General features: G+C 39.6%; 1 protein-coding gene across 3 annotated transcripts in view; it reads left to right on the top strand.

Annotated features, from left to right (window-relative positions):
- Positions 1-628: 628 nt before the first annotated feature.
- NNT (nicotinamide nucleotide transhydrogenase) overlaps positions 629-16,012 on the top strand; it is a 43,758-nt gene continuing 28,374 nt past the window's right edge. For 2 of the 3 annotated variants that reach the window (XM_085041959.1, XM_085041957.1), the window contains exons 1-8: positions 629-729; positions 1,769-1,963; positions 9,089-9,318; positions 10,500-10,717; positions 12,123-12,210; positions 12,662-12,750; positions 13,561-13,748; positions 14,512-14,645. In XM_085041959.1, the coding sequence (XP_084898085.1) occupies positions 1,813-1,963; positions 9,089-9,318; positions 10,500-10,717; positions 12,123-12,210; positions 12,662-12,750; positions 13,561-13,748; positions 14,512-14,645 (1,098 nt within the window). In that variant the 5' untranslated portion in view covers positions 629-729; positions 1,769-1,812. Of the gene's footprint in view, positions 730-877; positions 1,006-1,768; positions 1,964-9,088; positions 9,319-10,499; positions 10,718-12,122; positions 12,211-12,661; positions 12,751-13,560; positions 13,749-14,511; positions 14,646-16,012 lie in introns of those variants that run through there. The other variant, XM_085041958.1, reaches the window with a different exon arrangement.

Below are 16,012 nucleotides of genomic sequence, written 5' to 3'. Positions count from 1 at the left end.
GCAGCCCGGCTGGCTGTCCGCTGGAACTGCCTCTCCCACCCCATGTGCTCTCCATCCAGCCATGAATTATTTCAACAGCTACAGAATCACAGAAGCACAGAATCGATTAAGTTGGAAAAGACCACTGAGATCACCGAGTCCAGCCAATGACCGAACATCACAACGACAAGCAGACCAAGGCTGGAGAGCCACGTCCAGCCTTTCCTTGAACACCTCCTGAAACGGTGACTCCACCACCTCCCCGGCAGACCATTCCGGTGCCCAATCACCCTTTCTGTGAAGAAATTCTTCCTAATATCCAAAGCTGACACAGCTCCCCATTTTCTGTTCCCGTACTGCACCTACCATTCCAACACCTCGCATTTTAAGAAGCAACAATAAAGGAGAGAACACCACCTACGTGCTATGGCGTTAGTCCCACGTCCAAAGCGCGCGTTTCAGCACGTCTCCCTGCCAGGCTGGCCCTTCGCCTCCCCGCAGCAGGCAGGCGCGGCAGCTCAGCGCGGTTATCCCGCTATCCCGCCGCCGGCGCTCCGGGCTCGCCCAGGACCGCAGCAGCTCCGCGCCGCCGCCCCTCAGACGCCGCGTGACGCGCCGCCCGACCCCCGCGTGCCCCTCAGTCCTTCCGGGTTGGCGGGCGCGGACACGCCCCCGCCCCGCCCCAAGGTCGGTCGGAGCCGCGGCGGCGGCACCGCGGGCGGGAGCGCGGCGTCGTGCGGGGCTGCGGCGGTGCGTGTGCGGAGCTCCGTGCGGGGCTCCGTGTGGGGCGTGTGAGGGGCTGCGGGCCGGGCGTGTGCGGGGCTCCGGGCGGAGCGTGTGCGGTGCTCTTTGTGGGGCGTGTGCGGGGCTGAGGGCGGAGCGTGTGCGCGGCTCCGTGTGGAGCTCCGTGTGCGGGGCTGCGGGCGGAGCGTGTGCGTGGCATCGTGTGGGGCTCCGTGCGGGGCTGCGGGCGGGGCGTGTCCGCGGCATTGTGTGGGGCTGCGCCGGCACAGCCGCGTTCTCCCGGTGCGTGCGGGGATCAGCCGCTGGTGCGGAGAAGGCAGCGGTGTCCCGCCGTCGGGGAAAGGGAGGGAGGGAGGGAGGGAGGGAGCGTGGCAGGACGGAGGCGCGGGAGGAAGGACACGGGAGCAGGCAGATGGTCCGGGAAGCGGCCCCCGGGAGCGCTGCCGGGCGGGAAGCGGGGAGGTCTCGGCTGCGGGTTGTCCCGCAAGCGGGGACGAGCCGCCTGCCCAAGGTCATTGGGTGGCCGCGGGCTATAAATAGCGGCGGGAGCGGGAAGGGGCCGCTGGTGCGGGGCCCGGCGGGGCTCCGGGCGAACAGCACGTTCCCGGCTCCCCTGGCTGCTGCCCGGCCAGTGCCGCTCCGAGTGCTCTGCTGAGTCTCCCGGGCGCCTCCAAGCTGTGTCCCACCCAGGGTGACTCCTGCGGGAGCTCTGCCTGGGATTGGAGTGTTTTGTTTTGTGCCTTGGGGCGCCGCGGGCTTTTCTGTGCCACAGTTCCTGTTTTAAAACAACGGTGTAAAGAGAAAATGGCCTTACGTCGCAGGAATGCGACCCCCAGGTCGGCTCGTCACGCCAGTTGCTTTGTTTGAGAGCTGTCTTACTTAGTTTGGAAAAAATTGATTTTGTTTCCTAGCCAGAAAGATAAAGGTGGTGAGGAATGATTGTCTCGTGCCTACTGGCAGTCGACTGGCCTGAAACCTGCTGCGTTTACATACCTTCCATCCAGTGTCATTAATAACTCTTGATTTGTTTTCACATTTGCCCCAGGGATTCCATACGTGGCAAGGAATTTGTTGTGAGGTCTGGCTGCAATGGCGAGCCTTCTGCGTGTGGCTGTCAGTGGGTGCTCGGCTCCCGTTTTTGGCAATGTGCTCCCACCAAAGGCGCGTTCCGCAAAGATGCCTTGCTTGCGAATGTTTAGAACCCACCAGGTGCTTGGGTCACAGGCAGCCCCAAAGCCAGGTAAATCTATTAAAGTACTCTAAACAATATTTGATTTTAAAACATGAATATAAATTGTTTCCTCTTTTTTTTTCTTTCAGGTCTGCATTAGTACAGAAAACACTTAAAATAGAAAGAACACTCTTAAATCATGTCAGCAGCATACTTGAGTCAGTTGCAGCACAATTTTAGACTAGGTTAATAGGGCTTATGCATAAGGTATTTGTGTTTATTATGAATACTTTGGATCCAAATAGTTTTGATGGCTAGAGGGTCTGAACTCCTGCTAATACTTTCCTTACTTGAAGGAAGTATTTAAAAAGTGCTTTTCTTAGTTAAAGTCTGAGTTCCCAATGAGTTTTGGTAGTGCAGCTTTTTGTATGCATGTGAGAGAAAATACAGACCTCACAAAGGGAGTGTCTGCAAACATGAGTACATTTAGATGTTATTATCCCATCTAAAAAAACCCTCTCAAATTTGTTTAGGAAACTCTTACATTGTACCATTTACATTTACGTTTACTTTGAGAAACTCTGTATCTCTTGATCTGCATCTTCATGTGTAGGATTTGTTAGTGTATTTGCAAAATTGTGTTTTAGCAGACATGGACAAGTTCAGGTATTTTTAGGAGGGGGAAAAGGGGGCATCCTTGTTTCCAGTTTCTGATATGAGCCTGATACGTGAAGATCAGAACTGAATTTTTTTTTCCCCTGTTCTATGCTATGCATAACCTGACAGTTGGAAGACTGAAGGGCACATAACGCAGGTTTAATGCTATTTTTGTGCATTAATACTGCATAGTTTGTGTCTCCCTTGGAATTTAGAGACCTTGCTTCAATGAAGATCTAGGATCTTAGTATGCAAAAGATTAATGTCAAGATTTGGACTGATTGGACACATGATGTTTGGTTCTGCCAAATGCAGACAGTAGGTAACTGCATTAGATACTTGAGAGTACTAGGAAAGTAGTATTGTTGGAAACAGAAGTGTCTGGCTGTGAGAACGTGAGACTCAAATGTAGCATGTAATAACTCTGAGAAGCCTGTGTTGCATAGAATTGGTGGCAATACTAAAAATGAATGGTGCATTTTGTGGTCCTTTCAACTTGGTGACTGAAGATTTTGGAACTTCTGAAGAAATGTGATGGGAGGAAATGTCTTTACTCTGAGAGCTCCTGATAATCTGTATCACAGTTGTGTGGTGAAACCAGGATTTCTTTGATAGATTTGCGGTGCTGTTAATTTTTTTTTCCATATTAAATATATGAATGAGACATCTGTCAGTCCTGATATGGCAGATTGTGCCCTGGCTGGGAGTGTAAACTGGAATATAGTAAATTAGGTTCAGAATTCTTTCTCAAATATCCCAGGTAAGTGCTGTTGTTTGAGTTTGGAATCAATTTTGTATTTGACTTTGACCACAAATTTAATCATGAAACTGAAGAATCTCTTCAGTTTTACTGAAATTGGTATGTTACTCCGTGTGTGTGAATTTTCTTTCTTCTAAGAATCACTTAAAAAAAATTTTTCCACAAGGACGGAGAATTCTGATTAGTGTCATGTGTTTAAACATTCAGTGCTGCTCCTTCAAATCTATTGTGTGGAAGCCCTTATTTAAGGATTGGTAGTATTCAAGAAATGCAGTTATTTATTATGGAGAATTACAAGTTTGGTAGTCTTTTGGTTGATAATTAAACTGTCCTTACAGTATGCTTTGGTAACATGTGATTTGTCTTTCAGTAGAGGACAAATCAAGGATAAAACAGCAATTGAATGACAAAGTAGAAGCAGTTTTATTGCTTATATTTACTTACTAAGTGCTCTTGAATCAAAATGTAGCAGATACAAAATAACTGTGTTTTATTCTTTCAGAAATTATCCTTGATTATAGTAACACTTGGTTAAATTACTGTATTGCTAAGAAGAATAAGCTGTCTGAAAAGGCTAGTGTCACAGTTGTTCTTCTTAAGGCTATAGTTATGACCTTCCTTGTCTGAGATTAGCTTTCATTCCATCCGGGCTATGTTATGTACAACATAACAGCTAAGTAACAGCTGCTTGAGGAGAAGAGATATGGAGATATAGGGTCAGCTGAAAAGTAAATTTGGAGGATGGATAATTTTTTTACTGCTAGCTATTTTGCTGCTGCTTGCTTATTAGAAACATAGAAACTTTTATATAGGAGTAAACAAGTATTCCTGTAACCTGTCTCAGATAGTCACTAGCATTAGGTGGTTCAGGAACAGAATCAGAACTTTCTGAAACCCTGGGAAAGGTGCATATGGAGTGAGTGACTCTGAGATTCCCAGTATACTTCCAGATTGGTTTGTCCTACAGCTCTGTGACTTCTACCCCTCTCTATTTTGGGATTTTTAATATTCTTTTTATTTTGATGCCTATTTCTTAAAATTTCCTGTTTTTTTCTAAACTTGTAGCTGTTAATTTTCAATTAATTCTCTACGTAAGCTATAAGTTATTTACAAACAAGAAATAATCACCTTTAATTTCCTTTTGGTGTTTTTTTAATTAATTTTTAAAAAATCCTTGCTTATGTAATAGGAGGGATCAGGTGTTCATTTAATCTTCTGTACCATTTTTTTTTTTTTTTCTTTTTGCCAACATCATATTGCTGTTCTTCGGAATATGTCCTCATCTTCAGAACAGGTGAGATGGTTTGTTTAAAGGTTACTAGAGTAACATAAAAAATAGGCAGGTTATGCATCCTGTTTTCAAGCCCAGAACATGTGGCTCATAGTCAAAACTTCTTTATCTTTTCCAAAATTTAGTCCCTAATATTTGTTGATACTATTTTGTTGCAGACTACTTCCCAAAATTAGCTTAAGGAGATAAAAACCTGTATTCTTTTGCTATAGTTTTAACTTAGAATCTTCTCTAAGATTCTTGTAGATAGAAGTCACATGGAGAAAGTCACTGTTATAGTTTTGTTTACTTTAAGTTTGAATATGTCCTCATTACACAGTTAGGATTATGGTAAGGGAATGAGTGGCTTCTTACTAGTTTTTCTAAGTTCTAAGTTTTGTATATGCCACAGCATTTCACTGGAATGTATATTCCTTCCTAATACCTGCGAAATTTAGTGATTCTGCTATTGATCGTGGCAGAATCTTCTTGGTGTTGATTTTTTGTATCAAAAAACTACTGTTTATCTCTACTCAATGAACAATATATTAAAAAACTTCATGACTCAAAAAGATGCTCCAGGTATGTGTATATCTGTCAGTATTTGGAAGAAGTCCATGATGTCATAAATCAGTTAGTCACTAAAACATACTCAAGGCAGTTCTTAAAGGGATTATCTGACATGAAGGATTAGAAAGGCAACTTGGAGGCTTCAAACTCTCATGTAACTTTAAACCTTTAACAAGCATAGCGGATGAGCTTCCTCAAAACATAAATCAAGATTGTAAATTTATAATCCCAGATTTCAGCCTTTCAAAACTATTGACTTTGGTGAAATTGCTGAATTCAACAAACCAAATCTGTGTTAATTACAAAGCTTCCTCCAACCAGAGTATTCATCATACCTTGTTGTGTGTGTCAGCATGAACAGGCAGCTGGGACATCCACAAACTTGTGGCTGTAATACAAAGAGTAACTGTATTTCCATTACTTTGCTAATGGGCTATTGCTGAACCAGCAACCAGGCAGAGGAAAACAAGTGGAGAAGCAGGCACCAGTAAATCATCACAGTCCTGCTGTTCACACAGGCTTATCAAGAGTTATTTCCAGCTGCAAGGGAGCTTTGCAATCCTCCTTGCCAGTGTTCAGCTTTTTAACCCTTTCTTCCCAAGACCTGCACTGAAGTTTTAAGATAGGTCTTTGTTTTTGAGCTGTAGACATCTGCTCAGTTTTGGTGCTGAATCACATGGAAGCTCAGGGCAGTCTACTTGAAAAATGTCCTATATCTGCTCTAGCTAATGGCTGGCAAACTGACATCCGTTTGCTTATGTATTCATTTTCTTCTGTACTTATGGATTACTGGAGGTCTGGTAGTGGGACAGGGGAGAAAAGAAGGTGAGACAAATGAGACTTGTTGAGTATTTATCTTGTATTTGATCTCCCAAAGCACTGGAGGAGAACATAGCCCTCTGTATTAGTCTCTGATCATTCTGTTTACTAAATAAGGTGCAAACACTTTCTATCTGAAAAAGTTGTACTAATTTTTATTGCATGGAAGATGTGACAATAAGAAAGAAGTGAGGAATGAGGAAACACATCTGACAACTAGTGAGTGTATGTTCCTGTCCTGTTCCTCCTAGCCATTTACTCTTCTATTCTGCTACTCCACACAAAAGCAAAAGAACAAAAGGAAAGCAGAAGTATCGATTGTCATTTAGGCCTTAGGAGCTAATTAATAAAAGATTAATTAATTTGCCTGAGAAAAATAAAAGCTTTAGTTATATCTGTGTGTCTTTAAGTTTGCAGTTATCTATTTCCTTTATACTATAATTTAGTCCTCCCCTCCTTTCCTTCTCCTTTCTCCTGCCTTCCCTCTGCCCTTCCCCCCTGCTTCTCACTAGTTTTTCCCTTTCCCTGTTTTTCCCCTGTTTACTCCTCCTCTCCTTCCCATCAGAATTCTTGTTTTACAAAAACTTCCAAAATGAGAAAGGGAAGGTAGGACTCTAGTTCTTAATTTTTCTCAGTGCTTTTTTGAAAGCTTTCTGCCTTCTATCCTACTGTAGATTTCCTCTCTGAAATTCTGATTGGTCTCTGTTATCCTAACAAATTTCAATCTTCTAGGTTTCATTCCTGCTTCTAAAAGACAAGACAGCTCATTTCCACCGAGTTGATTTAGTGAAAATCAGAAGCAGGACTTTATTGTGTAGTAATTAGAAGAGACGAGGAGAAAGGTCTCTTCAAATGACAAGGGTAATTTGAGTGACAGCAACAGTTACCACAGCTGGTAACAAGTGGTTAGTGTTGCTGTGGTAGGTATGGCCTGAGTTGCACGGTGATGTTTAGATTTGCTTATGTGCTGGTGAAACAAATCATTGCAAAGCACTGTTACCTTTGTGGATCTGTTGTTTTAGATGTGCATTCTTGCTCCTGTTGTGACTTTATGTTCTTTTAATGTATGTTTTTCTGAATTTGAGTGTTGTCGTGTGATAAAAACATTTTGAATGTTCTCCAACATATGAAACATCAAAACACTTCTATCTTCAAATTATTTGTTGCTATTTTGTCAGTCAAATTTAGAAGACAAAGCTAAAATAAATTAAAATAGTCAAAGTAATTAGGATCATAGAATCATTAAGGTTGGAGAAGACCTCTAAGATCAAGTCCAACCTTTGACAGAATGCCACCTTGTCTACTAAACCATAGCACTACATGTCACATCCAGTAGCTTCTTGAATGCTTCCAGGGATGGTGACTTGACTATCTGCCTTGTACAGCTCATTCCAGTGCTTAACCACCCATTCAGTGAAGAAGTTCTTCCTGGTGTGCAACCTAAACCTCCTGTGGCACAGTAAAACCTCCCCTGTTGCAGCAATTAGAAGTAATTAACTTCTTTGTCTGGTGGTCTTCCATTGTCTAGTTGGATGTGTTCAATTTTTTTTTTTTTAATATGAGTTAGTAGACTGAGAAGTATAAGTAAGTATTTAAATACCAGTTCTTAGTAACTCTATACTATTTTTTCAGAACATAATAAGTTGACAGTATTTGGAAAGTTTGTAACTGAAAACATTTTCAGATTGTCAACTTTAAACACATTGTAATCCCAGTCCGATTTCATAGGTAATTTATTTTGATATTTTAAATCTAGTTCCTCCAAGCTCTTTAGCTGTAGTATGTTTTTAGGGTTTTTTTCTTGTTTTTGTCTTAAAGTCAAAAGGCCTTCCTGAAATGTGCATTCTTTGCCTGGTACAATTTTTTGTAGCACAATACATAGTATAGTTGGACAGTTTAAAAGCAGATTTACAATTTAAAACGAGCCTTTCATCCACTTCCTCCCGTTTTTTAGGTTTGAGGGTTTTTTGGTGGGTTTTGTTGTTGTTGCTTCATCATTAATATGAGTGACTGCTTAGACTGCTCAAGTTATAGTTCATTAATATATATGTGGTGTAAATGTCTTGCATAGTGATGTTGCAATCCAGGTGTAAATTCTGGATAGATGTCAGTGAAAGCTGGTACAGGATTCAGCCTATGTGTTGGACTGCATGCTGTCAGTGTGATTGAAGCAATGTGGTAATTTGATGTATGATTATTCTGCTTGAGCTTGTGTATTCATAAATAATGTATTTAAACACTTGTTTGGATCAGAGAACTTTACCTCCCAGATATTAGACTGAAAGCCCCCAAATTGTACCCAAATGAAGCTAGATGTTTGTAATTTGAAAACTTGAACTAAAGCTGACAAATTTCATCTTCACCAGTTTCCTGGTGTTACTTAGTGGAGCTTTGAACAAGTTAAGTCAAGGAGATAACATTGAAGAGAAGCATTTTTGAAGAAGCTAGTAGATGGATATCCATTCTTATTCAACTACTTCTGAATTTGCATTTTTTGTTTCTGTGGCAACTTCTAGAGTGGCTTATTGATGTAGTTGTGCCTTTCAATGTACTTTTTGGTACTTATGTTGCATTCAGTAACAGTGATTTTATATAGTTCAATATACATTACAAACTGTAATGTATGTTACAGCTGTAATTTTATATACTTTACAAACATATTCAGTTAAAATGTAGTTCCACTGTTCAAGCTCATTTATTTCTTTCTTCACACCAATGTGGAAGTGACTAGAGAGTGATTTAAATTTTGACCTGAGGTAGAATGTGTTATCACCAGAACACCAGGTATTGTGTAAATCTGAATTCCAGTTACACAATCAGAACTGTGTAAACGCCGATGGGAATGAACTGCACCAAACACTTGTTACTGCTTGTGTGGCTCAATGTGCTGACCTGCTGATTGCTAAAAGAACAAGGATCTCAAGGAAGATGGTGTAATTAAGGGAAATGTAAAAGACGTTCCTAGAAAATAGCATTCTGCTTCCTCTTCCCTTGGGAGGGAGAATTTGCTAACTGTGACATGTGTCTGCATGTGTCTGTACAACATTGAAGAGTGTCCCTAATATCAATTAATTAGTGTTCACTACAACTAATGCTGTCTTATCTGCCACTCTTACAGGAATTCCTTATAAACAGCTGACTGTAGGTGTTCCCAGGGAGATATTTGAGAATGAGAAGAGAGTGGCTCTATCACCAGCTGGAGTTCAAGCCTTGGTTAAACAAGGCTTCAACGTTGTGGTGGAATCTGGTGCTGGAGAAGCTTCCAAATTTTCTGATGACCATTACAGAGAAGTTGGAGCAAAGATCCAGGGGACCAAGGAAGTCCTGGCTTCTGATTTGGTTGTGAAGGTAATTGCTTTATTAGTATATTTCCTACTACATTGTTTTTGAGAAATGTATGGGTAATTTTTTTCTTATAATCTGTGGAAAGTTCAGTAAATAAGGTCCTTTAAATTAGTGTTTTCTATTTTGAGTTCTGATTAAAATTTTGTACTTTCTTTTCATGGCTCAGGTGTGCACCTACATTAAAAAAAATATTTAATGACATAATTGAAAATATTGTGGGTAATATCTTAGCAAATTTTTAACTCCATTTTAACTCCCATGGAGGAGTTGTGTTTTCTAGAGTGAGGTAGACTAGTTCTGGAAGCTAATCAGATGAAATCCATGCTCTAAGAAGTCTTTTATCCAAAATTGTTAACATATAACTCTAGTTACTCTTTAGATAGAGTAGCTTGGAATTTTAAAAATACTTTTCTGTAAAAGAAAAGTATTTTTAATGTGTTAAATGTGTTAAATGTGTTAAAAGTGTTTAATGTGTTTAAAAGAACTTTTCTGAATATCATAGCAACCGCGTGTTTCAAAATTTAGGAAAACTGCTAAAAGTGAACTTACTTGAGAAGTCTTAGGTTGTGCAGAGTCCTGAAGGAAAAAAAGGAACAGACCTTTAACTGGTTGTTGAGGCTTCCCTCAGTTGCTTTGTTTGAAATAATCCCATCAGCACTGAACATAATATTTCTGTGAGCTACTTTGTGAACAACTCTTTTAAGTAGATTTTTCTTTGAAGTGAGAAACTCGAAAGTGACTATAGATGAAGATCAGTATCTGCTGAACATCTGGCATGAAATTCCCTGTATGTGGTCATGTATTGTGACCTAATTAGAGACTTTTAGCCTGTAGAGCGTAATTGTCATATCTGTTGAGTAATCATTTTGCTTAAAAATGGTGGATTTGCGGGTAGCTGTCTGTCATGAAAGCAAGTGACTGCTGGTTAGAAGCCATCAGATCTTCTGAAAGTGTGTGTTGACAATTATTGTCCTGTCACCAATCCATCTAGAGCCAATTCCATTATGTGGACTGCAGTTAAGAAATATAATTACTCAGTTCAATTGTGTAAGTAGCGTTTGATATATTTTCTTCCTTCTGTACTTTTGGGTGGGAATGGACAGACTGCAAGCTGGGAGAAAGGAAGTGGGATGTGTTCTGATTTCTTTCCTCTGATTAACTTGGAAACTTTTGTCTTTTTTCAGGTGAGGGCTCCAATATATAACTCTGCTCTAGGTGTACATGAGGCAGATCTTTTCAAGACAGCAGCGACCCTGATTAGTTTTATCTACCCAGCACAAAATCCAGACCTCCTGAAAAAACTTTCAGAAAAGAAAGCAACTGTCTTAGCTATGGATCAAGTTCCACGGGTCACCATTGCTCAGGGATATGATGCACTTAGCTCCATGGCCAACATTGCTGGGTATGACTTTTTGGTGGTTTTTTTTTCATCTTCACTAAATATAGCTGGTTTAAAATAATGTGCTTTGATATTAGGTATATCTAAAATGATTCTACACCTCTATTTTCGTGCAGCAGTTTCAAGCAGGATGGTGTTGTTGGAGGTGCCAAACTACTAAAATTTCTTATAATCAGTTTTATAGCAGATCAGAGCAAGGTTTTTAAAACAAACAAAAATGTAGGCAATTCTTCTAATTCCTTGACTGTTTTTGTCTAGTGCATTTTTGCTCCGAACTAGGTAATCTTGAACACAGATTGTCATGGGGGTCTGATGTTGTTAGGATCTAACTAACCCAAACAACACTTAGTGTGAATGCAATTGCCATGGCAGTTACAAACAAAAGATCAAATACTGTCAGACCGTCTCTGTGCTTTGCAACTAGTGTTTTAGGTATTTCAATGAATTAAAATGTTATTGTCAAACTGGCTTTTTTTAAAAAAAATTTTTAGGGTTTTTTTTACTTTTTACTTAGATGATGTGTGTGAGGAATAACGAACCTGTGAGAAGGCTGCCAGATTTTGTGCACACAAGCAGTCTAGATCTGTGTACATTAGCTTATTTCCCCATGTTTTCATTTAGTGTAACTTTACTAAAATACAGAAATTAATAAAATTTAAAGGTATAAAATATACAAGGTGTATTCCAAATTTGAATTAATTTTATGGCATATAGACCTCTATATCCCTCTGTCAGAGACAGGAAAGATAGTGGAATGGGACTGTTGAACCACAACACTGTTAGTAAGAATGCAAGAAAATGTTGACCTTTTGTTAAGAAAAGACAAAACTACATATTAATCTTTATTTTCAGATAGCTCTGCTGGCGTTAATTTGGTATTTAGCTACCCATTCTTGGATGGGGCAAAAGAAATAGCAAGGTTATTTGCCCTAAGCCATACAGCTCTGCAAAGTTTAGGGGCACAGTACTGTTCATGACTGTGTGCTTGCTGGTCTAAGTGTGCTAACTGCAGAATTACTCTGGGTTTTGCAATTACTTGTTTGTGCTCCCTTCTATAACAAGCCTCAGGTTATAGCCAAAGAAGGGAGCTTCAAGGAGTTAACAGAGTTAACTTTTTACAAGTTGGGTATTTATTTTTCAGGTAAAACTTTATTTGTGAGAGTGGGTAGTTGTAGCCATCCAGTGTACCGCAGTCCAAAAATTACATCTGAAAATGCATTCCATGATTAAAAAAAAAAAAAAAGAACAAAGAAACAAAGACTATTGACATTGTGCTCAATAGCAAAATACTAAGCTTGCTTTATCCTACATGTGCTCTGGTCAAATGTTCATCCTTGTGATTGATGTAATGAATGGAATTTTACTGAATCTGAGAAAATACTGATATGTGTTCATCCTTGTTTGACAGCTACAAGGCTGTGGTCCTGGCAGCAAATCACTTTGGTCGATTTTTCACGGGTCAGATCACAGCTGCTGGTAAAGTTCCTCCAGCAAAGGTATGTGCAATTAAACACATGTCATGGCAAAAGAATATGTGAGTTTCTGAGCACAGGTAACTGTTGTTGAAATTATTAAAAGACCTTTTTCCTGCCTTTGGGCTGTTTCTGCAGAATTCAGAAATCACTATAATTGTTCTTATACCACTTTTTGTTCACATCTGTAGTGGTTTTGTTTTGGGAATAATAGAATAATTTGAATTTTATTTAAGTTTGCTTAGTTTTAAACGTCAGACTTAGCTATATGTGGAAGGATTGTTTTTTTCAAAATGGGAGACGGTAAGGAAGCAGTTAAAATTCAGAGATAAGAGTTGGCTCTTAGCTATGTGTAATTAGGAGTTACAGCTTTTAAATTTTTAAATGTATGGGTCACCTCTGGCAAAGTAATTTTGGTTTCTGTGTCCTAAGGTATCTTGTTTAAATAGCTGCTTCATGAGATTTATCATTCTAGGTCCTGATCATTGGAGGAGGGGTTGCTGGCCTGGCTTCTGCAGGAGCAGCAAAGTCGATGGGTGCAGTGGTTCGTGGATTTGATACTAGGTAGATATGTGAAAATTGTCATATCAAACTGAAATTACTTTAAGATTGTTTGTGACTGTATTACAGTGAAATAATTTGAACTGCACTGAGTAATAATTCACTTCCTACCATTTTCATTCCATCATAAGTCCTTAATTTTTTATTTCATTTCAAAGTCTAAAAACATTTCAGGTTTTTTTTTAAATTCCCTTCTTAAGCACCCTACATACTTTTGCATTGATACAAGAACATTTCTGTTTAGTCGTCTGCGTGTTGTGAATGTTCTCCTGACACTGAAATTTAGTGTCATTATTTACTGTGATGTCACATGATGCAAAATAAATTACAGGGTATTAAAAAGCCTCAACTCCAAACAGCCACCCCCAGGCAATTTTACCTGTGAAAATAAGACTTAGTAGTACTTCCCATTTCACTGTTTAAAGACAGGGCCACAGTTTCTGTGGTTATCTCCCATTTTAGGCACCTAACTTTGGGCAGTAGATTTACCAAGTCACGACAACAGAAATGTATGAGGAGAGTTAGTGTGCAGTGAAACCCTCAACTTTGAGGCTTTTCTTAGACCAACTCTGCTGACTATACAGGAAACCATAGGTTGCCTTCATTCCTTACTCAAGTCTGTCTGGAACCTAAATTTAGCAATGCAATTTTTTTCACTAAATAGAGAAACCTGAGGACTTTGGTTATTGTCTCCTTAATCCTAGAATAAGTTTTACATCTCTTGTCTGAAGACTGCTCCTAAAACCACTGGTAAAGTCATGATGTATTTTTAAAGCAGTGTTTTTTCTCTCCCCTAAAATTTTCTTTTTCTAGAGCTGCAGCCCTGGAACAGTTCAAGTCTCTTGGTGCTGAGCCTTTGGAAGTAGACTTAAAGGAATCTGGAGAGGGGCAAGGTGGTTATGCTAAAGAAATGTCCAAAGAATTTATTGAAGCTGAAATGAAACTCTTTGCCAAACAGTGCCAAGATGTTGATATTATCATCACTACAGCACTTATTCCAGGTATGTTTTATGGTAAAAATGTTATTTTTCATTTATCTAAGTAAGTTTGCATATTTTGGAGCTGCATCTGCATGAAAACAGAGGGATTAGTGAATTATGTCTGCATGAGCATGCACCTTTACCCTTCTGTGATAAAGGCCTGGTTTTAAAGCGTGTGCCTTTTTTTTTTTTTTTTTACATCTTGTGTTTTCATAGACTATCAGTCTTTGACTCAATACCATCATCCTTTTCTTACTAAGCAAGGGGTAGTAATGAAGTAAGAATATATAATTCTCTTGCATATTTATTGCATCACTGCTACTTCTGCTATACAACTTGTGCACTGGAACAAGTCTAATTGAAGTGGTGCTGTCCTTTGTAACTGAAACATAGTAAGGTAGAGCTTAGATTTTACTGCTTTGTGTTGCACAGTGTCTGTATTTTAGTAACTTATGATGTGAGGGTTTTTTTTTTTTTGTTATGACTAGAATTACTAGGTTGGATGTTAAGACTGTCAGTTTGTTGACAGAATTGGACTTATATTTGGTAGACTACACATGCATAACTTTTTCATATGCTTTGGAGCAGGATGTTCCAGCGTCTCTTCTCTCTTTTTAAACATACCTTTTGTGATTTTTTTTTTTTATACTAGGTACTGATTACTTAAAAATTTTGCTTACAAAATTAAAGTCTATATGTAGAGCAAAGAGGAGAAGTCATCTCCTGAGCTCAACAGATAAAAAGCTGTATTTTGTGTTTAACTTGCTACACGTTGTCTTGTCAGGCAAAAAAGCTCCTATTTTGTTTAAAAAAGATATGATTGAATCAATGAAGGAAGGTTCAGTTGTTGTGGATTTAGCTGCAGAAGCAGGGGGAAACATTGAGACTACAAAGCCTGGAGAAATGTATGTTCATAAGGTGAGCCTTTTAACCTGCAGTTCATTCTTGCTTTGCCTGAACTCCCACTATGTTTTGTAAACTGTATGCTGAAAATGAGTTGCTGAATCTACAACAGCCTTTCAGCTCTTTTGGGCTGAAGTAATCGTTTAGACTTGCATTTGGTCAATATTCATATGTGTATCAATTTGAATATTTTTAAATAAACTAACATGTTTGTATAGTGTTAATTTGGTTGTTAATGGATATGACAGAATTCTTGCTGCTATAACTTTCAAGTTTAGTTTTGTCCCTTCTGAGTTTCTTGGTCTACTTACAATACACAGCAGTAGCAATTGGTTCTTTGACTTGCTTATCACCTCCCATGACTGGAGGTTAACATTCCCTGCCAGAGGTAAAGCTAAACAGGTTCAGACTGTCAAGTGTTTACTTCAGTACCAAGTCTCTGGCTTACTCGGTACTGTTTCAGCTTCAGGAAGGTGCTGGCTTTGCTTGTTTTTATTGTCAACAACATGAATATGTCTCCCATAGAGTATCCAAAGCACTTGGAACCCAAACGAGATGTAACACAAATTGGTTCATTAAAGTAAGCAGTTTTGGTCTGGACTGAGCTACTTTGGTTTTGCTCCAGTGTTCATTGGCTCAGTTGAGAACTTGTCTTTCTGCTTTTTGGATTTTGTTTTTGGTACTTATAGGAAATCTGCTAACAATATTGGAAATCTGTATGGTGAGATTTATAGTAACAGATTTCCTAGGCTGTGATTTGGTAATGCAAGGACATAATACCGTTATTTGGGAAGCCTGTAGGACGCTGCTGCCATGGTTGTCATTATGGCTGTCATTGACATAAGCAGAATTCTGTTTGTGTATATCAAAGAATCACATGCTGCATTTGTCTTTGTGGTTTTCTAGGGCTTTTTAATGCCACTGCTTAAAACCTGAAACTAGAGAATGTAGAAGAGAAGTAAGCAGATACGTGTATGAAGGGCTTCATGGAACACTTTCAGTCAGAGGAGTATTACCCTGGATTTAGTGTACTGGCTTTGTGCTGTGGAAAATAGCAGCAGTGCAGAACAATTAGGATTGTGCCAGAGCATTTCATTAAGAAGCCAGAGTTCTGGAAGCATGCATGGATCTTAGCTGTAAGTTGTGGGAGCAGTGTTTTAGCACATAAGATTGTATGCCAGCCACAGCTTCCCATTCCTTCCCAAAGCCTGATAGCGAGGCTCATTTGTTCTTAAAGTATTGAGAATATATTATGTTACATTTTTACAGACATGTGAACTCAGACATATTACTTGCACAGCCCTGAGGTAGCTCCCTTCACTCTACTGGCATATAGAAAGTTGTCTCCAGTGCTTGCCTTCCAGAAAAACTGAGAAGATGCC

Source organism: Lichenostomus cassidix, chromosome Z, assembly GCF_008360975.1.
Source record: "Lichenostomus cassidix isolate B80296 chromosome Z, HeHo_3.0, whole genome shotgun sequence".
NCBI classification, from domain to species: Eukaryota; Metazoa; Chordata; class Aves; order Passeriformes; family Meliphagidae; genus Lichenostomus; species Lichenostomus cassidix.
Note: the sequence above shows the minus strand (reverse complement) of the source record. Positions and strands in the feature narration are given on the sequence as shown.